The sequence below is a fragment of the Marmota monax genome, unplaced genomic scaffold (genome assembly GCF_021218885.2).
Source record: "Marmota monax isolate L192 unplaced genomic scaffold, Marmota_monax_Labrador192_F-V1.1 WCK01_AAM20220418_F8-fsc00083, whole genome shotgun sequence".
NCBI lineage: Eukaryota > Metazoa > Chordata > Mammalia > Rodentia > Sciuridae > Marmota > Marmota monax.
The window spans coordinates 3,344,814-3,367,264 of NW_026692848.1; the positions used below are offsets into that span (position 1 = coordinate 3,344,814).

The following is a 22,451-nucleotide window of genomic DNA, read 5'->3' on the forward strand; positions in this document are numbered from 1 at the left end:
ATCTATCAAGATCCTTCTTCAAGTAGACCTTTCTTGATTCAAGCTTTCCAGCCTATGCATTGACTCAGTTCTGGGACTTCGTTGAGGTATTCTGACTTTTCCTTCACTTAAGCCAGAACTTTTCTTGGTTGACAAAGGGAAAAACAAAAATAACCCAAAACTTTAGTAGGGTGACCTGTTGAGTTTCAGGGACACCATGATCAAGTAGCTAATACTAAAGATCTCTTCTGGTCACAGCATTTGATTACAAGTTCGTTTCCGTCTGGTGTGTCAATATCTCACCTTGTCTCTGGGCATGAAGTGCTACTACTGAGCCCCTGCCTCAACAAGAACCCATCGTGGTATATTTGGGGAATATGCATGGATGGTAGCAGTTCCCACATTCATTCCTGGTCCCCACCATAGGGCTCTTTATGTGTACCGAGAAGGGCTTCTGTAGGATATAACTAGACAATGGTAAGTTGAATGCTATTCTCATCTTGCTAAGTCTTTGAACTTAGGGCAGTTCTGGCATTTCAAGTTGATTTAGTATAGGCCGCTTGGGGGACAGATTTCAGCCAGCCTAGTGCTAACATAATGGATTCCACATCTCCACTGTGCATCTGTATAAAAATTGCTTTATTTACTTATTGATTCTCTTCCTACTAGAATGTAAGCTCCTAGAGGACAGAACTTTGGTCCTGTCCACTCTGTGAGGTCTCTAGTGTCTAACAGAGTGGCTACTCTAATACATGGTCATTTGTCAGGTGATCGACTGATTAGTGTTATCTACTTGTTCACTCCACAGATGTATATTGAGCACAGTGCTAGTGATAGCAAGTAGGAGACCTTTGGGAGTGAGAGGCGTCTGAGTGCTCCAGGAACAGAGAGGTGGCCACGCCTGAGACTGTGAGGGCAGAGAGGAGAATGAGGAGTTAAGAAGGAAGTTTTGGAGGTAGACAGTGACCACATTTTGTGGTGTAGGAGTCCATCATGAGAGGAATCCATCTGTTATCCCCAGCACAATGGGAAGTCCTAGGAGTATTTTAAGCCAAAGGGTAACCGAATTTTATTTAATTTTTAAAGTTTATAATGTTTGTTATTTGGAGAATGTGGTTTAGTAAGGCAAGCTTAGCATCAAGGAGGTGAATGAGAAGACAGTATTTTTCATTATCTTAGAGAAGAAAGAGTGTAGCTTGCTGCAGGGTAAGGGTGGCTTTTCCCCATAACCTGCTGTTGTCCTTGGAGCTCTACTACAGTTTGGGGTATGGCTTTGCTATGGGCTGCTGCAGTGACCACAGCCACAGTGCAAACCTTCCACTCCTGTCCTGAGCCACAGAGATGGGAGCCAGGGGTGGGGCATTGAGTCTCCCAGTGCAGTGCCTGTGGAAAGATGTCCTAGCATATTGCTCTGTCTTGCTGAGCAAACTGTTGTATTATTTTACTAATCAAGTTGCTGATATTTATAAAAATTCAGAAATGAACTTATAATTTGACATTGGATATTTTAATATAAGTAAGTAATTTAGATGCAGTTTATAGGTGAGTCTAAATAAGTCTTAATGATTTGAAAATATTCATTTTATATTATAGATTATATTTAAATCATACTGTATAATTATAAAGTGTAACAAACAGCTAGTGTTTTAAGTTATATATATATGTGCATTAGTTGCATATTTTATAAACTAAGGGATTTTTATTCTATTTTATTAAACTATTCCCTTTATTTTTGTTATGTTTTATTCAAAGTACCAAGATACAAATATGCAGGGAGTCGTGTATGAGCTGAACAGCTATATTGAGCAGCGGTTGGACACGGGAGGAGATAACCAGTTGCTCCTCTATGAATTGAGTAGCATAATCAAAATAGGTAAGAAATATTTTATATTCCCTGGGGAAATTTTGACCAAATTTGACCAAATATTCTTTTCTCACATTACCAAAACTGGCAGAAAATAACTAAAAGGGTGATGAAAATCATTCATTTGCTTTTATACCAGACTAAGTAATAAAAATATTTTATTATGAAACATCAAGCCTAAAAAATTCCTAAATCATCTGATTTCAAATAAGTATCTACCTGTTGCATGAATTAAATATACTATGATATTAATTAATACCAAGTTTTCTTTGGAAAATTTTGTTTATTGAACTAAGTGACACATTTATAAAGGAAACCACTAATTTTTAAAGGAAACAAGCATTTTAAACTTATTTGGGTATATCCTAGATAATCAGTGGTTTACTTTGGGAATGAATGGGGAAGTTGTATCAGAAAAATAAGATTTTAGAAGGGTGCACTTTTTTTAGGACATGACTTTTTAGGATACCCACTATGAAAATTGAATCTTTTGAGTTTTATTTGGAAGTGAGAATGCTGATGACATAATAATTAATAGTAATGTTTATCATACTTAACCCTGTGTCAGACATCTCCCCATGCAGACTCCATGCACAAACTTTGGTTCTCATGATCGCCTCATGAGGTCATTTCTGTTCTTATCCCCATTCTCCTAATGAAGAAGCCATGGGACAGAAGTTAGTTGTTTTTCCCAAAGACACAGAGATAAAAAGGAGTTAAATAGAGGGTTTAAATTTAGGCCATCCCTGAACCGATGGGTGTGGTGACACATGTCTGTAATCCCAGAGGTCCAGAGGGTGAGACACGATGGTGAGTTCAAATACAGCCTCAGCAAAAGTGAAGTGCTAAGCAACTCAGTGAGACCCTATCTCTAAATAAAATACAAAAAATAGAGCTGGAATGTGGTTCAGTGGTTGAGTGCCCCTGAGTAGTTCAATCCCCAGAACAAGAAAAAAAAGCCAGTCCCTGAAAGACTTAATGCTATTCCTTGCTGTGGTGATTGCTTCAGATGACATGAAGTGATTTCAGATCTATTATGTTCATGTCAGTGGATATGCAGATGTGTACACCCCTTTTGGTTGATGCTTATTTCAGTAATTCAGTATTATGACTATCACCATTAATATTTATAATACTTTAAAAATTAAATACAATTCTTGAATTTAAAAAGTGTTCTGTGGAAATTCTGAATATTTAAAGTTCAACATTTAAAGTTCAAAGTACATTATTGCACGGCATGTTGCCTGCTGTATGCATTTGAAGATGTCACTTAGTGTTGCAGTCACTGATGAGGAGTATGTGGAAATACCCTGTTACTGAGTGAAGCCATATATGGCTTTGTCCCTTCAGTGCATGACACTGGTCATGTTAACAGATCCACTCAACAGGCTCACATCTGAGTCACACTATAGAGAATTCATACATGTTATATTCTTCCACTGAGATTAGTTTCTTCCTTTTTTATTACTTTGGCAGCCACAAAAGCTGATGGATTTGCACTGTATTTCCTTGGAGAGTGCAATAATGTAAGTATCTATATTAAATTTTGGTGCTCTAGATGATACCATAAGCTCTTTATTAAAAACTATTTTATTACAAACAACAGACATGTCATAATTAAGTATTAAAACAATCGTATTTTAATTTTTAATGTGGTTAGTATCAGTCAAGAATGACATGATATTCTTCATAAAATCTTGAAATTAATTAATTTACTTATGTATCAATTTTTGCCTTGTAGTGTCCCATATCATGCATGACTTGTAAAGAATTTGTGTTTTATACAAAAGTCATTTCAGCATTGTGGGCTATGGTGCCATACAAGAGGGCCTGTGCCCTTGGCATTCATGGTCCACAGTGGAATAAAATGGGAGCAGAAGTTGAACATGGTCTGTGTGGTGTTTACGGGGTAAAAGACAGCTCTGTAAGAGCACAGGAAGAAGCTCCTGGTCTGGTCTGAGTGGCTGTGGCTGTGCTTCAGGGCATTCAGCCCTTGAGGAGTGAGTCTCAGCTGTGGCTCTTCTGAATCTCTGCTCTTCTTTAGGTGGAAAACAGCCCACTGTCAAATGCAACTCACACAGGCACTCTCAAAAGCATCTCAAGATGTTTAGTCACTGGTATTTGATTTTAAGTACCTTAAAATCAGGTACTTAACATTTTAGCATAATCTTAGTCAATAATCTTTTGTTTTCAGCTTGAAATGCACTTATAAATTTATTGGACATTTACTGTGTATTTCTTATATGGTAGGCACTGCTATTTGAGATTTGGGATGAATTTTTGAAATAAAGATACCTGTATTCTCAAATAATCAAAATACCATTGACATGTAACATGTATATAGAAAAAGAGAAGATAGTGTACTAAGATCTCTAATAATAATATTGAGTAATATAATAATACAAAGAGTGAATATACTATGTATACAACCAGAGATATGAAAAATTGTGCTCTATATGTGTAATAAGAATTGTAATGCGTTCTGCCGTCATATATAAATTAAAAAATTTACATTAAAAAATACAAAGAGTGAAAGTAATTGCATAAAATGTATGGACTGATTGAGTTAACTTGTAATTCTTCATTCCACAACCATTGTTTCCCCTGGTATTACAATCGCTTCCTAAAGCTTGTTATCCTACAGGATTCAAAGATTCTGTAGGGCAAGGACCTCTGCCAGCCAATGTTATCATTCCTCTAGCACCTCTCTGGGAGCCTTTCACAGAAGCAGTTGGACCACAACATTTATTAAATTGTATTACTCAGATTTACTACCACTTCCAAGCACTTTACCCTGTATTTTAGACAGCAGTAGTATTTTAAAGTGGCAAACCTACAAAAGCAACAAGTGGATATTACTCTTCCCTGTTAAAAATTTATTTCAAAAATTTGGTGAGGGCTTATTTATTTTTATAATTCAAATTAAATTTATTTTAACAGGTGCATAAAGACATGAAACTAAAGCTATTAATGAGGTACCATGTGATGTTTCAATACATGTATACATTGTGTAATGTTTAAATCAAGTTAAATATATCTTATCTTCTCAAACCTTTACCACCCCTTTTTGGTGAAAGTATTCAAAATCTTTTCTTTTGGCTTTTGGAGTATGTGTCGTTCTCTGCAGTCACCCTGCTGTATCTTACCCTGTTCCACTTAGTTCCCCTGGTCAGCCTCTCCCTGCATCACTCCCATCCTCTGAGAACCACTGTTCTGCTCTCAACTTCTAGGAGGTCAGCTCTTGGAGAGTCCTTGGGAGACCATACAGACCTTGTCTTTCTGTGCCTGGCTTATTTAAGAATTTCTCTTAGAAAATTATACAATTTTCCATTATTTTTACGATTGGCTCACTGACATCACGGGCCTTCATGTCTTTCTGAGATGGCCTTCAGGGCTGCCTATGCTGTCTCCCTTGAATCAGCCCTTCTTCAGATCAGGGTGGACAGGTGAGACAAAACTCATCTGTTTTTTTTTTTTTTTTTTTCTTTGCTAAATCTGGACCTTGAACTCTGAGACCCTACTTGTTCACCTCACAGAACTGGTGAGAGCCATGAAAATGAGCCTGCTGTTGCAGGGCAGCTCCCTGCTCAGCCCATCCTCCTTTGATCAGGCGCTGGTCCTGTAGAACACCCCTCAGAGAGGTCTGCTGGGAGGAAGTCTCTTCCTTCCATCTGTCTAAATATATCTTTATTTCTTGCACTCTCTTGAGATATGCTTTTGGTAGAGTTTGGGTGGGTGAATTGTATCTTGGAAACTGACTCTCAAAGGGATTCTGTTTGTTGTGATTAGTTTCAGTTCTTCCATCATAGCTTTTATATTCCCTAGATATATTTTCAAGCTTTCCTCTGCTTCTTGGAATTTTAGTTTTTGAAGTATATTAAAGGTATCTCTGTCATATTTCTTCCATGTTACAGTTTCTTGCCTTCATTTCTTTCTCCTTGTATTCATGGTATGTTATTTGCTCATGTGTTTCATGGTCTCTCTCTATCCCTCCCTCTCTCCCTCTCTCCCTCTCTCTCCTCATCTCCCCCCCCCCTTTTTTTCCTTTATCTTTTCTTTTCTTTTCTTTCTTCCTTTCTTCCTTTCTTTCTTTCCCAGGGATTAAATTCAAGGGCACTTAACCACTGAGCCACATCTCCAGCCTATTTTGTATTTTATTAGAGACAGGTCTCATGAGTTGCTTAGCACCTCGCTTTTGCTGAGGCTGGCTTTGAACTTGTGATCTTCCTGCCTCAGTTTCTGGAGCAGTGCACCACCAAGCCCTGTAATTAATCAATCAATCTTAATCAAAATCAATCTCTCTCTCTCTCTCTCTCTCTCTCTCTCTCTCTCTCTCTCTCTCTCTCTCTCTCTCTCTCTCTCTCCTGGAAATCATGTTCTTCCTTGAGCTTTTTAAATGGATACTTGCTTTGAAGTTCCACTCTGCTTCATTCCAGTGATAGATACATTTGTTTCTACTATTTGTTTCTACTAGTCACTGAAGATAGCATCTAGAAACATTTTAAATGATCTGGTTAGGATTTTTTTCAGATTAAAAGTGGTATGTATTTAAGTCTTGAATCAACATGATGCATAATTTTAAATTTCCCCGAGGAGATTTTTATTTTCCTTCTAGTACTGATATCAAGATCGTATTGTTTCCTTGCATTGCTTTGCAGTGGTAAGCGTGTTTATCCTTCTGCTGAAGCTAAGGGGGTCCTTCCCTGGTCTTGTGCTGGTGTCTCCGAGGAGACTTCCTGCATAGAAAGGTCCCAGTTACTCTCTTGTCTCCTACCCACCAGGGAGTACTCTGTGGGGAGGATCAGTGTGTATCTGTGATCTGGTTCATACCCTCAAGAAACACCAGCCTCGAGGTTTGGCTACCTTATAGAGTTCTTTTATTTACTTGCTTTTAGAATTCTGTGGATTCCTTTCATATGCCTCAGATTAGGGATATTTTAAAGTATTTGTAAAATGTATTTTATCTAGCCTCTAAGTAATTTTAAAATTTATTTTTTTCAAGAGGGTCATTAATCCATATTGCTTGGAATATAAGTTGATATACTTCTAAAGTGCATGTTAACCATATTAAATAAATATGTAGACTTTTTTTTTTTTTGCACGAGTGAGCTGTTAAGTATACATTTTTTACACTTTTTTTTTTTACATGAAAGGCAACATTATAGATCATCATCAATCTTTTAAAAATGTCCTCTGGATTTTAAATTACTACTAGAAAATCTGTCTTAACCCAAATTTCAAATAAAAAATTTTAGGTTTGTACCAAATTATAGTAAACCTAATATGTTGATGTTATGATTTTGGTCTGTGTTAACAAATGCCAGTAGTTAAGAACAAGATGTGAAGAATTGTAAAATTCTTGCACTTACAAGAATTTTAATTTTTTTCATAAATGAGTCAAATAATTTTTAAATTTATATAATAAAATATAATTTCAATAATATGTAAATAGTCAAAATTCCACCAATACAATGAAAAAGGCCACATCAGTTGTCAGGAGGAAAAATTTAAGTAAAGTTAAGAAGCTTAGAAAATAAACTAACTCATAAAAAGTACTAAAAATATTTATGATTGTGGAACTCATTATATAATTACAACAAAATCATAAGTCAGCTAGACCCAGCTGTTAAAAAAAAAAACCAAAACCCCAAACCTTTAAGGATTAAAAATAAAACAAACTGGGTACGGTGGTGTATGCCTGTAATCCCAGAAGCATAGGAGGCTGAGGCAGGAGGACCTCAAGTTTAAAGCCAATCTCAGCAATTTAGGTAGACCCTAAGCAACTTAGCAAGACTCTGTCTCAGAATAAAAAATAAAAAGGGCTGGGGTTGTAGATCAGTGGGTCCCTGGATTCAATCCCTAGTACCCGAAGGAAACAAAACTATCTTCTATTACAGGAAAACACAGGTACAAGAAAAGCAGAGGCCAGTGACAATATTAAACTCAAGCATTAACTTAGAGAAGAAGATCTCTTCTATGTGTTAAAGGTTTAGCATACAATGAAGGTAGAGCTGTAATGAAATTTGTGCCCTAGATATTTTATGGATTAAAATTTATGAAGCAGAACAATCCAAGAAAACAAACCAAGAAAAATGGATGGAAATACAATAGTATTTTTAGTTTCTGACAGATGACAAATAAGATGAGAAGGAGGTTACTAATATCATCACTTAGATTTATTAAAATAGCATATATGGTAAATAGTATGGTATTTTAGAATTTGCCAACTTGGTCTTTTCTGGACTTGTCCCCTAACTCTGTTGCGCTTATTCTATTTAAGAGTTCTTAGGATTTCTACATGGCTAAAAACAAAGGAAAAGCAATTTTGGAAATTAAATAATATACTAAGTAATTCCTTGTGCAAAGAAAAGTGCCAAATATATTTAATTGTATATTTAGAGAGTAATATTTGATAAAATTAATTATGGTATTTTGAAATCTCTGAATAAATTGTTCACAATGGAAAATATATGTATACTTAAGCTGTTAAGCATTTTATATGTATATTTGAAATATTAATAAATAAGAGAACAAAAAATAAGTTGATTGATTATGTCAATACTTTATATATAGGGGGCTACCACACGGAAGGCACTATTCTAGGCACTAAAGAATCTCTACTCTCTTGGAGTTTATGCATTTAACCTTGGAGAGAAAAAAATAAAATCCAGAGAAGCCCAAATATCTTAGATAACATAGTCAAACTGTTAACTAAAAGAGAGAAGTGCATGATTATATGTTTATTAAAAAGAGTAAAACAATAGATATAGTGGAAATGATTAATTTTTAGGGGATATTTGCACCAATAAATGTAAAAATGTAGGACAGTTTTCAGGGAACATATAAATTGCCCCATCTGTTACAAATAACAATGCAAACCTTAATAATCTAGTGCCTGAGGAACAAGGTGAAAACAGTGTTTTAACATCACCTTTCTAAAACCAGTAGGACATTTATTACACTGGCTGTGTTTGAGCAGCAGCTGCGGTGCGGCCCCGTGCCAAGTCAGGGTGACCCTGGCAAACCAGACGTTGTCAGTTCCTGAACCCACACTGCCCACATGTTGCTGAGTAGCCCTCTGGAATGCTTGTGCACACCACACCGTTTCAAAACTTGTACAGAGAAGGATTGCTTCCCATGAAGCAGTCACTTTTGGTTCTGGATTTGGGAATGTATTCACCATTTTAAAACTGTGAGCTTGGCAGATTCTTAAACTTGACAAACCTTAATATTCTCTATTGCTTCAGTGTTATATCAAGGATGCTGTTTGTTCAACAAATCATTTTAAACAACTGCTAAGTACAAAAAAAACTGTGCTAAACTGCTGAGCATATAAATATAAATAAAAACTCACTGCTCTGCCCTCAAATGTATAACCAGTACGGGAGAGAAAGAAATCAGCAGTTAACCAGTACATGGTCCTACATGCTAACAGTGAGCAGTTCATGGTGGGTGCACTGGGGTCTTGAATTTGAAGGGGTTGCATCATGTAAAAACAGACTGAATGATGAGCTAATATCTGAGTGTGTATTTGAAGACCTCTCACATCGTAGATAAGAAGAGGGCAAAAGAAAGTATTTGAGAAATCTGGAGCTATTCAAAGAAACGATATTATTTTGTATCTGGACACATAACACTGTTTGACATAAATGAGGTACCCTTGAGATATGTTTTGAGCAAAAATAATTTTCTATAATTAAATTTTTGCTTCAGTTTTAATATTTTCATTCATTTATGCGGAGTCACACAGTCCAATATCATCTATTCCATATATGAATTATATCATCAGTATACTTTCTCTTGTGTTATCCATGAATTGCTTACAAAAGCCATAAACTGTGTGAACTCTTAAAAATTTCAATTTAAAAGGCCACTGAAAGTTTTTCATATATTGATTATTTTTAAGTAACCTCTCCCTAATTTATAGGGTTTATTATTTAGCTTAGTTTAACAGTTGTTATTCTTTAAAAATTTGTGAACGTGAACAATTAGATGCCTGTAAAACCCCTAGATTCATAGACTATTAAGCTAAAAGAGACACTTGAAAATAATCAAATTTTTTCATTTTGTTAATGAGTTAACCAAGGTATCTAGTACAGTTAAGTGACTGTCCAGGTTCATACAGCTCCTAGTCAAAACCTGAAGTCTTTTCTGGAGTGTGATTCCAGAGGCTCTATTCCAAAGTTTCTGTGCTTTTCACAAAGACCAGATGTGCTCTTTCTACTCCAATACATACCTCTTCTAAGTGCGTAGACTTTTTCGCTTTTATATTACTTTATTATTATTACTCCCAGACTGGGAAGAATACATTTCAGTTAGTTTTGGGGATACAAATTAGAAAAACAAAAACCAAAAAACAACAAAAAAAGGATAGCAAAGGAATCCAAATTTATCTGTAACAATTTTAAAAAGTTGCCTGAAAATATTGCATTCTTTGTACTTAGAGCTGGTAGCTTATAGTAATTGTGTGATTTTTTTTTCAACTACATAATAAACTCTAGCAGGTCTATTTTTAAGAACTGTGCAAAATTAGCTGTCCATATTTCAAGACCAGATAAGAGTGGGGGAGGAGTTGCTCACAGTCAGTCATAGGCACAGAATCTACGTTTGTTGTTTGTTTACTATCCAGTGCCATCTAGTGTCTATTAGGGAAAATAACAGTTATATATATATATATATATTTTTTTTTTCTTCTTAAAATAATATTTCTAAAATTTAACTGGTGGGGAGCGGAAGTAAAATGAAATTTTGTGAAGTGGTCTTTGAATTGTGTATGGAAAAAAAGGTGCCAGCATATGTTTATCAGGTGAAACATCAGATTTTCCCATTTCATTTAAAAACGGATCTTATAGATAAATTGGACATTATGAACATATGTACATGAGAGTTTTACCATGTTACAAAATGTTGTTTGGTGATATTCTCATTTATCCTCCTATGAAAATAATGAGTATAACACTTTTTTGTTATCTTTTTGATCTGAATATCCCATTCAAATCCTTATTCAAAAATTATTTTGACTGATTTTGAAAAGTGAACTCCCCATCTCCTTTGTGAAACTTTTTAAGAATTTATGTACAGTCATTGTTAATGCACTAATGCAGACTCTTACCAATGAACAATGCAAAATATGTATCTTATAAAGTAAATCATGATGATTTTGAAATATTAAGAACTAAGGTGAGATTTGCCTTGCCAAATCAGAAAATTTACTTTTAAATTATAGTAACTTAAACAGTGTGTTACACAAATGAAATTGTCTAGTGATACAGAATTGAGAGTTCAAAACAAACCCACGTATATGTGAAGATTCGGTGTATGTCAAATGCGCCAGTTTATCAATGGGAAAAGGCAACTGTTCAATATGTGGCTTTCCGTTGGACAATTTCTGTGAAATGAATAAAGGTAGATTTAATCAGCTTTTTCCCAACCCTGAATATGTGTAATAGTCAGCCCTGATTTCGAGGTTCATTATTGATTGGTATTTTGAATTTGCTATAATAACTACCTATAATTTCTTTCAACTACAAAAACCATAAAGGTTGTGTTGTGCCAAAACATGTAATTCTAACCAGTGAATAATCCTCAATCAGAACTAATAGGAGATGTTGAACAGGTGAAGTGTACTAAAGAAAGAAAGAAAAAAAAAAAGAGTAGGGAGCCACTAATACAGAGAGAGTGTGTAGGTATGGAAACGCACCAGAGCCAGGCGTGTGTTCCTAGGCTGCCCCTCATTTTCCCTTCTGCCAGAGATTTTGGCATTTAAATTGCAGTGTTTTCAATATTCTGTTAACAGTGCCTCTCAGGTCTTCATTGGAAACATTTCTGTTTTATAAATATACGAACAGAACAGAAATCATGAACTTTTTAGCAAAACAAGTAGAATTGTTTACTTTTTGATAATTTGTTATCTGCACGGAGAAGATGCAGGTATAGGACATAACTGAAAGATTTTTCAACGTTTCATTTCCAGAAAGCCTAAAAATCTATGAAATGGCTTCCCATATACCCTGCAGTACAGTTTTTGCTTATCTATTTCTTGTGCTTCCTATAGAAACCCTACATAGAGGCAGAAAGTGTATTATAATATTAAATAAATGCTTATTTAATAATTTGAGGAACATATAATATATTCTACCATTTTTGAATTATGTAGCTGAGTATAACTTGAATATACAGCTAAATTTGAACTTAAAGACTGAAGGCTGAGTCATCCAAAAGCGATGTGTGTTACATATCTTCAAACAAACAGAGCCAACACTATGACTGAAAGAACCAAAAAATAAAACCAAAGCTACTGTTGGAAGCTTTCTGCAGATTGTGTTTTTCATTATTGTTCATAGGACATTCTTCATTAAGAGTTATCTGAACCCCTCAGTTCAATTTAAGTGCATTTCCTGCAATTTTGTATTTGGTAGAGAAAAGGAACAGCAGTTGCTCAGCATCCTTCTCATAACTAACTTTCTCGCAGTTTGAGAAAATATTGGCAATACTATTTCTTTTTTTTTTTTTTTTCAGGTTAACCTTAGCATCTTTGGAGTGAGTAGTAACCCTGATGCCACCACACCACATATAGCCTTGCAGTTTTTTCTTGCAACCATTTCTTCGTCCTGCTCCTGAATCCTTTTTCTATCCTCCTCTCACTTGTAAGAAAGGATGACACCTGGCTTGTATTTGGCCAATGATAAACAGAAATCTAATCATAGTCTCACTTCTTCTTTGCCACACATATATTGGTGTATAATGGAATTATATTAACTTTAAAAACAGTGGCACTGATTACTAGTCTTTTAAAAAATGAATAAGGTAAAACTGTATCATCTCTTTAGATTTTTGATTTCTAAGAGTATACCTTGTTCTTAAATACATAAAGTTTAATCCTATTTAGAAGACCCATTTAAATATATTTTTTCACATGCATTGTATTTAATAGCAAGTACTCTTTAAGCACAGTCCTAATTCTTGTGAATATAAGTATTTTGAATTTATGCACTGGACCTTTATAATGGTACTACATTTAAAGCTGCCATGGTTAATTCTAAATTTTGCTTTCCTGTTCCCTACTGACTTAGCCAAAGAGCTCAGGTCTATAGGGCTCATTCTCCTGTGACTGAAAGATACCCAAAGAAAGACTTTTTAATATTACAGAGTTTAAAAACTACTTCTCTGATAAATTAATAAGAGTGTTTAGGGATGGAGTTGTGGCTCAGTGGTAGAGCAGTTGCCTAGAATATGTGGGACACTGGGTTTGATTCTCAGCACCACATATAAATAAATAAAAATAATAAAGGTCCATTGACAACTAAAAAATATTTTTAAAAAGCATTTAGCTCAGAGTCTCACCCTTAGAACTACCTCAGTCACAGTAAGTAGTTGTAGGAGTGTGTTTAGGTTAAGGGGATCCTCTGGTACCTTCTGCTGCCAGTCTTTAACTATTAAGTTACAACAGTCCAATCAAGAGGAGGGTAAATAAAGTGTAGGGGCAGTTTACCTGAACCTTAGCATCTTTGGAGTGAGTAGTAACCCTGATGTCACCACACTACAACACTGCCTGCCAACCCTAGATGAGTTATTTTGATTGTCAATTGACAATCTAAAAATGTGATTGGATTTTATCAAAATAAATGATCTTTAGTATTTTAAAATGGATTTCTATTTTAAAAACTGCATTCCACTCAGTCATTTGGAAAGACTGCCAAGATTGGTTTTTCAGAGAAGGGCAGATTTTTCATTGAGAATATTCTGAATCTATAATTTTTTAGGATAGTCAGTTTAAGCAATGTGAATAATTGAGCCTTAAAAAATCTTGGAAAGAAATGATAATGATAAATAAGGAAATGATATTGATAATGAAAAATGTAACCAAACCCCTTGCTGCTGATCTATCTTCAGGTATACCTGTCCAGTCCCAAAGGAGTGGGATCCAGTATTGGTTTCGTGGTAGGGTAGAACCTTGAGCCCTTTTTCTCATTTTCCATATTTCAGGTACCAAAATAGAGGCTATTTTACGAGGTTTTTGTGCCTGCACATCCTTTAAGTCCTATCTCCACCTGTACGTTGTGTGAAGTAGTCCCGGAGCGACAGTTCACCTCACTTGCTCCAGCTGGTTCAAAGCAGTGCACCTCTCCTCCTTTCATGTCTGTTTAACGGGTTCACAGACTTCTCAAGAGTGCTTTCCATATTGTGTGAAGGTACAGGAGAGCCTATAAAACATGTCCTTCTCTTCTTCCTAGAGTCTGTGTGTGTTCACACCACCTGGGATAAAGGAAGGAAAACCCCGACTCATCCCTGCTGGGCCCATTACCCAGGGCACCACCATCTCCGCTTATGTGGCCAAGTCCAGGAAAACCCTGCTTGTAGAGGACATCCTTGGGGTAAAGGGCTTTTCACTCTGTGTGACATTTTTAAAGATTCAATTAAGATGATATATCATTTTGACATATAATTTGAGCCATTTCATTAAAAAATTAAAGCAAGATTCATTAAATGAATTCATATATAAATTAACTTTTATATGCAGAAAATCAAATCTTTTGGTATTGGAGGGGGCAGATACTGGGGATTGAACCCAGGAGTGCTCTTCCACTGAACTACGTGCAACCCTTTTTATTTTTCATTTTGAGACAGAGTCTTGCTAAATTGCTCTGGCTGGCCTCAAACTTGCACTCCTACTGCCACAGCTTTCCAAGTTGCTAGGACCACAGGCCTGCACCACTGTGCCTCCACCAGAAAATTAGCTGCCGTATACTCACTAGTAGCTGGATTTGAAGACTGCATGCTTCCGTACATGCAATATGATTAAACCTCATGTATATGTTGATATTCATGTATTATATTTAATATAAATGAAATGATCAGTCTTTCATGCTTCACATCTTGCCAGGGTATACATAAATGTGTTAGCTCTTGCCTCATGACCAATCACCCCAAATTTTAGTGGCACCATATAGTAGCCACTTGGTATTTCTTGTGAGCTTCCACTGTCCCCTTCAGCTGATCTCACTGTTGGCCAGAAGTTACTTGTTGGCTGACTGTGATGGCCTCACCTTTCCACTATCTCTCCCTCTCCTCTGGTAAGACTAACCTGGTATGTTCTTAGGATGGTAGCAGGAGTGCCAGGGAAGAAGTGGAAATGTGCCTAACTCAGACTGGCTGCCTTCCCAGTAGCCAGTGCAGATCACAAGAGCAGGCCCAGACCTGGTGTTCAAGGGCAGTAAAAGGGAACATGACTGCCAAGAGACATGACAAATTGGAACCCTTAATCCAGCCTTCCAAGTGCACACAGGCATTTTCATGAAATGTTACTACAAGGAGGTACAGACTTTAAATTGGAATATAGACTTGGATTTTAATGTTGATTTTGCCACTATAGGACCTTGAAAAAAAATCAGGTAACTAGTTACTTTATAGAAAGAGAGGAGAGAGAGAGAGAGAGAGAGAGAGAGAGAGAGACACTGAGGAAGGGGAGAGATTAAAAAGTAGATTCTATATAGATTCTCATTTGAAAATGTTCTTTTATACATGCAAAATTTTAAAAGATCTGTAAATTACAAGTAGAGATTCATACTATTCTTGATTCCTAAAAAGTTCTAATTCATGCCTAATAGCTTCCTACAGACAGTAAAAACTGAACCCATAGAATTGGTGTTTGAGGGTATTAATTCATTCCATTTTCCTATAATTCCTTTGAGTGATTTTGCTAAGGTAGAAAATTATTAAAGTCAGAGAGCACGTTTCTATTGTTATGATATGTAGTTGATAATTGTTAGATGTTGAAATGCTTAATGTGGGCCTTTGGGATTCAATGAGAATAACTTATTAACATGCACTTTAATAACCTTAAACATAGAAGAAAAGAAATGTTTACATTTAATTGTCTTCATGCAGTGTTTACATCGGTATTAATTTTTACTCTCATGTTTTATCTGTGAAGCCTTTGAACAGTTCTGGCATAGAATGAGAAGAAAAAATGTCAGCCTTCGCCATTACTTGCATTATTATTGCTCAAAATTAACACGTCATTTATTTATTAAATTTATACTATGCAAGGATAAAGACACATTGGAGTAGTATTGGGGTATAGGTTGCAAAAAATAATCTTTTTTAAAATCAGGTTTATTGTAACTATCATGATTTGGTTTCACTTAGCAAAGGACTGCTTATTATCAGTTATAAATATCATTCCATGAAATAAATATCTTATTTCACGGAAATAAGAGCCATAACATAATGATTCTATTTCTTTCACTGAATTTATGTCTTTTTCCTCTTCTCAGGATGAACGATTCCCAAGAGGTACTGGACTGGAATCAGGGACTCGAATCCAGTCTGTTCTCTGCTTGCCAATTGTCACTGCGATTGGCGATTTGATTGGTATTCTTGAGCTCTATCGGCACTGGGGCAAGGAAGCCTTCTGCCTCAGTCATCAGGAGGTGAGCCTGAGGAGCTGCCGCTTAGGACTTCAGGCCACCAGCTCCTGATGGCACCAAGGAAATGTGAAATCACAATTTGCTTAACACTGTGTTGATATGGATACTAATACTAGTAGTTTTAAAGATCTGGGCTTTTTGTCCTGAGGTTGTTTATAGTAAAGACTGAGTAGATTAGAAATGTAGTTTTTCCATAAGAAAACATTGTAATAATAAAAAGTATGCCATAATGTGAATCAAACAAAGTAGTAGGATGATTTTGAGGAGTTTTTTACACTTTTGTTGTGTTTGTCTTCTTAAAAATGTCCTCTTCCTTGATTGTGTCCTGAGAAAAGTTTCTAATGTCACATATGTCAGGAAAAACAATGAGTTCTATTCTCCATTTTGTTGAATTGGAATCAGCTCATTAATACTAACCCCACTATGAAAATGGTGTGCCTCCCATGTCCAGGAAGAACCAAGTCCCCACTAGCTTGACCCCCATCCCTGGCCTGAGTGAGCCATCTCCTGCTATCCCTGACTCCTTCACACACTGGACCTTTGGGCATTGTGCCTGCTGCTCAGAGACCCTGCTTGGCATGTGCTGGCCCCAGTCCCCTTGTAGCACCTCCCTCAGGAGCCTCCTCAGAGCTCAGCACCTCCTTCAGGAGCCTCCTCAGAGCTCAACACCTCAGGGAGGGCTACCCTGAACCCTTGCTGTGCATTTAAATAGCTCCATCCAGTGGCACTTTGCTCCACGCTGTGGCACCTGTCACTGATACACACCCCCAGGACCCTTCCTCTCTTTTCTTGCTCTCTCCCCCAGGATACTAAAAGCCATTTTGTTGTTCTTGTTATTTACTGATAAGTCTCCTAGAAGAGTCCCTGGCACCCATCAAATACTTGTTAAATGAATAAATGGTGAAAGAAGAATAGGTATATACGCAGATTTTGGCTTCTAAGAAATGTCACACCATTTTAAAGTGGTCTTTAGAGATCTTTTCAATAGTAGTTTTGTCAAAGTGAAAAATAATCACTTTATTTTGAATTATTTGACTATAGCTCTCTTAAAATCAGTTATGTTCCATTTTATCAAACATGGATGGACAAGAGAGTATTAAAGTCATTTAAATATAAGAGGAAATATAAGATCAACTTTGTTAATATTTGGCATTTTGTGTTTGGCAAACTATACAAATGCTCAGTAACCTCAGAAAATTCTTCATTTTGAGATGCCTACATATGACTAATTTAAAACTTGTTTTATATAAATATATAAGCATATATGTATATGAGCTTTTAAATTTTGTTTTAATTTTTTTGTTTTTAGGTTGCAACAGCAAATCTTGCCTGGGCTTCAGTAGCAATACATCAGGTGCAGGTGAGTCTTTGAGATGTTTTTACAGGGCCTTCCTAGGAGAGACCATTTATTTTTAATGAAGGATTGGAGACTGGAGTAGAGGTTAATAAGTAACTTCATGCTTAGTTTGGGATTTTAGAATATTTTGTTACTTCTTAAAATGTTTATTTAATCTCCTATTCACTTACTGTCTGCCTTAAGCATCTTGTGATTGCATGTATGTATATATTTATATATGTATGTATGTGTGTATTTATACATAGAAGAGATAAATCATTTATGCAATAAATGGTATGTGTCCTGCTATGGTATTTATTTCTCATTGAAAACCTAGGGATTATCTACTGAGAGTTGCTTTGATATTTTTATGATTTTATTTTCTAAGTTATTTTATAAAGTAAATAGTATGTGAAATATTAATTCTTTTTTAAATTTATATATGACAGTGGAATGCATTACCATTCTTATTACATATAGAGCACATTTTTCATATCTTTAGTTGTATACAAAGTATATTCACACCAATTCGTGTCTTTATACATGTACTTTGGATAATAATGATCATCACGTTCCACCATCATTAATAACCCCATGTCCCCTCCCTTCCCCTCCAACCTCTCTGCCCTTTCTGGAGTTCATCTATTCCTCCCATGCTCCCCCTCCCTATCCCATTGTGAATAAGCCTTCTTATATCATAGAAAACATTTGACATTTGTTTTTTGGGGATTGGCTAACTTCACTTAACATTATCTTCTCTAATGCCATCCATTTACCTGCAAATGCCATGATTTTATTCTCTTTTATTGCTGAGTAATATTCCATTGTGTATATATGCCACATTTTTTTTATCCATTCATCTATTGAAGGGCATCTAGGTTGGTTCCACAGTTCAAATATTGTGAATTGTGCTGCTATAAACATTGATGTGGCTATGTCCCTGTAGTATGCTGTTTTAAAGTCCTTTGGGAATAGACCAAGGAAGAGGGATAGCTGGGTCAAATGGTGGTTCGATTCCCAATTTTCCAAGAAATCTCCATACAGCTTTCCATATTACTTGCACCATTTTGTAGTCCCACCAGCAGTGTATGAATGTACCTTTTTCCCCACATCCTCGCCAACTCTTATTGTTGTTTATATGCATAATAACTACCATTCTGACCAGAGACACTGTGTGTAATAGAAGAAAAAGTAGGTCCTAATCTCCATCATGTGGGATTAGGCCCCAACTTCCTTAAAGACTCCTGTGGTGCAAGAATTAAAATCAAGAATCGATAAATGAGATGGACTCAAACTAAAAAGTTTCTTAGCAAAAGAAACAATCTGTGAGGTGAATACAGAGCCTACATCTTAGGAGAAAATCTTTACCCTTCACACATCAGATAGAGCACTAATCTCTAGGGTATATAAAGAACTCAAAAAGTGAAGCATTAATTCTAACTTTTAAAATCACAAATTAACTAAAATCACAAAATCACAAATTTCCTCATAGCTAGACTTTAAGGTTCAGAAACATAGCAGCAATATAGTACTTTATGTCTTTGCTTTCTCTAACATCCATTCATTCATTTATTCATTCATTCATTGGTTGTTTGGGTTTTCTAATTTCATTTCAGCAAACTCAGGTTGATGAGAAACTGTTTGATAGAAATAGAAGAGTTGCAGGTTAATAATATGAGTAGCCAGGATTTCTTGGATCATCAAATATAGGTAGAATATGTGTCCAGCTACAGTTTTTTGTTTTTTTTTTAATTATAAGGTAGTTTTAAAGAGCAACTTGGGTAGGCTACCTGGAGTTGAATGCTAACTCTACTGGATGTTATTTCTGGATCCTAAAGTTGTACACGTCTTTATGCCTCACAAAGTGCAAATCCCAAACCTCTAGAATTGCATGGTGATTAACAGAGATAATAAATATAAGATACTTAAAACAATGTTTAGCACATTTAAGTACTCAATAAATATTAATTATTATTAGTGTTATTATTATATTGTAAACCAAGTGATTTTTTTATTAATAGTATTCTAGACATTTTATTCTCCATAAACAGAAATCAGTAGTAACTAATAAACTCTATTTTTTTTTTTATACGGCAGGTGTGCAGAGGTCTTGCAAAACAGACTGAATTGAATGACTTTCTCCTCGATGTATCAAAGTAAGTGCTCATTTCCAGGCGTATAATGACCCTTTGTGATCAGTGGTTTGAGTGCAGGTCCTGGTAGTGGTAGATCACTATCTGCTCCCTCCACTAACTAAAGATTGGGCTTTATTATACGAGTAACTGGGAAAAATCATTCATCATATTTTGGATTACAGAATCGTATCCTCATACATGTTTATTTTGTATGCAAAGGATTGCAGATGTATATATGATGATCTTAATATTCAATTTGATATTTATTTTCTAAATAGATTCTTAGAACATATTAAAGCTACTGAGAATTTTTTGTAAGAGAATACAGACAGAAGGAGAGAAAATATATAGTTGAATATTTTTCCCTAAAAAGTAGTCCTCTCTAGAGTTTTCTAACAATGTCAGTTTAAACAAGATTATTAATGTTATTATTGCTAACTTTTCTGTGTATAGTGTCTCTGATACATTTTTGAGAAAATGTTCAATTTCCCTGAATTTAGACATATATTAAACTCCCTCAGGCTAATAATGAAAGCAATTATAGATAAGTATTTATTGAACTCATTTTCCTATTGGTTTTGCTTGATACATGGGAGATCTTCTATATATCTGACTTCTCATAAATCACTGAAACTTAAAACATGTCCCAGACATGGTAACTTGGGGTCATGTCCTCCCAGGCATGTTCTAAAGGAAAGGTTGCCTGTTTGTCCTGGCCTCAGTAGCAGTTTCCAGGTGTATTATCTCTGCACATCTCTGTAGTGACATATAGCAGTCTTACCCACCAAAAAATACTGCAGTCTTCACAAATAGAATGTTCGAGTTCACATTATACCTATATTTTGAAAACTAAACTGAGGGAAATGTGGACTTGAAGAACCTTTATTTTTGGTCATCTAAGCTGACTTACCTGCTTGAAAACAGAATTCAACATTATATCTCCAGGACACATTATTTTATTACTTCAAAGCACATAGAAAGGAAACTTTTGCACCTTCCTTGGCTAATGTATTTGCATATTTTGTTGTTCCAAAATCAACCAGATGTCTGATGTGACACTTTATTCCCTCCTGTTTTTCCCCAATAGGAAATTCATTTGAGTCCCCATCTTCTTTAGGGAGTGTATTCTTTAGGAGTACAGTGTAGTCAAGTATGTTCTAAGTCTCAGTAATTTCAAGCTGAATAATTTGTCCTTTAAATCAAAGTCATTAACTGTGAGAATATTGCTAAATTTATAGACACCTGAACTGAAAGCAGTGTGTGCTTGTCTATGTTCTCCTATAACCTGTGCCATTTGACTCATCTTTTGGGGGTTTACATTTTAATAAATATGCCATATACCTCTAAAACATTTACTTGCCATTTGTAATAATGGGAATGTGTTTTATTTATATAGTCATTAGATCTTAATCATTATTTGTATTCTGATATTTCTTCTCAAGTGAATTCTCTTGCTTTCTCAATACAATGAAAACAACTTTTAAGTCCAGCCTTTCAGTGATAATTTACATTTTAACCATATTGATGAGATTTAGGACAGTTATTTTTATTTCAGGTCATTAAATAAAAATTAATTCATGAGAATATTAAATATGGTTGGTCCAATTTTAGTCCTGCTTAGTGTTATTGAAATTCTTCAGCTTTCTCTTCATTTTGGTACTTAGCAATAATGTAATTACGAATATAACAGCTGGAATTAGTCTTTCTATGAATGCAGTAAGTTTGATTTGTATCTTCAAGTAATATTGTTTTTCTACAAAAAAAAAATCAAATGATATATATCTTTACTTTTATAGACAAATCCAGAAAATGCATTCCAAATTTACTGTGTACTGTGATCTAAAGGAAATTACTTATTAGATTATGTTGCTTTTTTTCAGAACATATTTTGATAATATAGTCGCAATAGATTCTCTACTTGAACACATCATGGTAGGTAGCCTTTTGTCTTGAAAATGATTCTATTTAATCGTTAGATCCACATCTTAATAGTGTTTTATGTGTATTAGACATACATGCTCTATGAAATATGAAAATGTGGTGCTTCAAAATCTGTGTACATCTGTTTGTCACTTCTCTTGAAATCTGGGGGAGGAAATTTGGATAACATTTTACAAAATATCTCAGCTTTTCTTTATTTAATGGAGAACTGTGCTTTGAAAAGAGTTTGGTTCCTCTTTATATTCTCCCAAACATCTCTTCCATGTAGGTTATATTGGAGAGTCCCAGTGGATTCTCTTAAATTTTATTCTACTCAGTTTAATCTCAATTATTTCTCTCCTAAGAGGTCAGCAGGCACCGTGAGCTGAAAGCTCTGTGGAGCAGAGCCCTCGCCATCTTTCCCAGTGCTCCTGCTCTAATGCTTGAGGCCCTCCCTCTCTAAATGGTTGCAGTCCTCACACTCAATGTGTGGTGCCTCATGGATGACACCACTTGAGCCCTGCTCTGTGCTTTGGTGGAAGCTCATTTTTCTTCTGAATTTTCTGATTTATTTCAGAGTACAGTAATCTTCTGCAGTAGGAGTTTCTCCATCTAGAGGTTTACTGGTGCATAGTAGTCTGCCTTTTTTAGACTGTGCTATGTCTGAAGAGACAGTATTTGCTAAAGGCAGTAAGACAGGAATATTCGGGATTATTATGAATTTCAGTGTATTCTTTATAGTATCAGTTATCTTGATGGTTTTTCCTGGACAAAATAAAAAAGAATAA

General features: G+C 35.4%; 1 protein-coding gene across 10 annotated transcripts in view; it reads left to right on the forward strand.

The window, feature by feature from the left end:
• Pde10a (phosphodiesterase 10A) overlaps positions 1–22,451 on the forward strand; it is a 534,453-nt gene that overhangs the window by 432,424 nt on the left and 79,578 nt on the right. For all 10 annotated transcript variants that reach the window (XM_058580935.1, XM_046449363.2, XM_058580942.1 and 7 more), the window contains 7 exons: positions 1,732–1,852; positions 3,320–3,369; positions 14,077–14,217; positions 16,120–16,275; positions 17,582–17,632; positions 19,706–19,764; positions 21,624–21,675. In XM_058580935.1, coding sequence (XP_058436918.1) covers positions 1,732–1,852; positions 3,320–3,369; positions 14,077–14,217; positions 16,120–16,275; positions 17,582–17,632; positions 19,706–19,764; positions 21,624–21,675 — 630 coding nt within the window. The remainder of the gene's footprint in view (positions 1–1,731; positions 1,853–3,319; positions 3,370–14,076; positions 14,218–16,119; positions 16,276–17,581; positions 17,633–19,705; positions 19,765–21,623; positions 21,676–22,451) is intronic.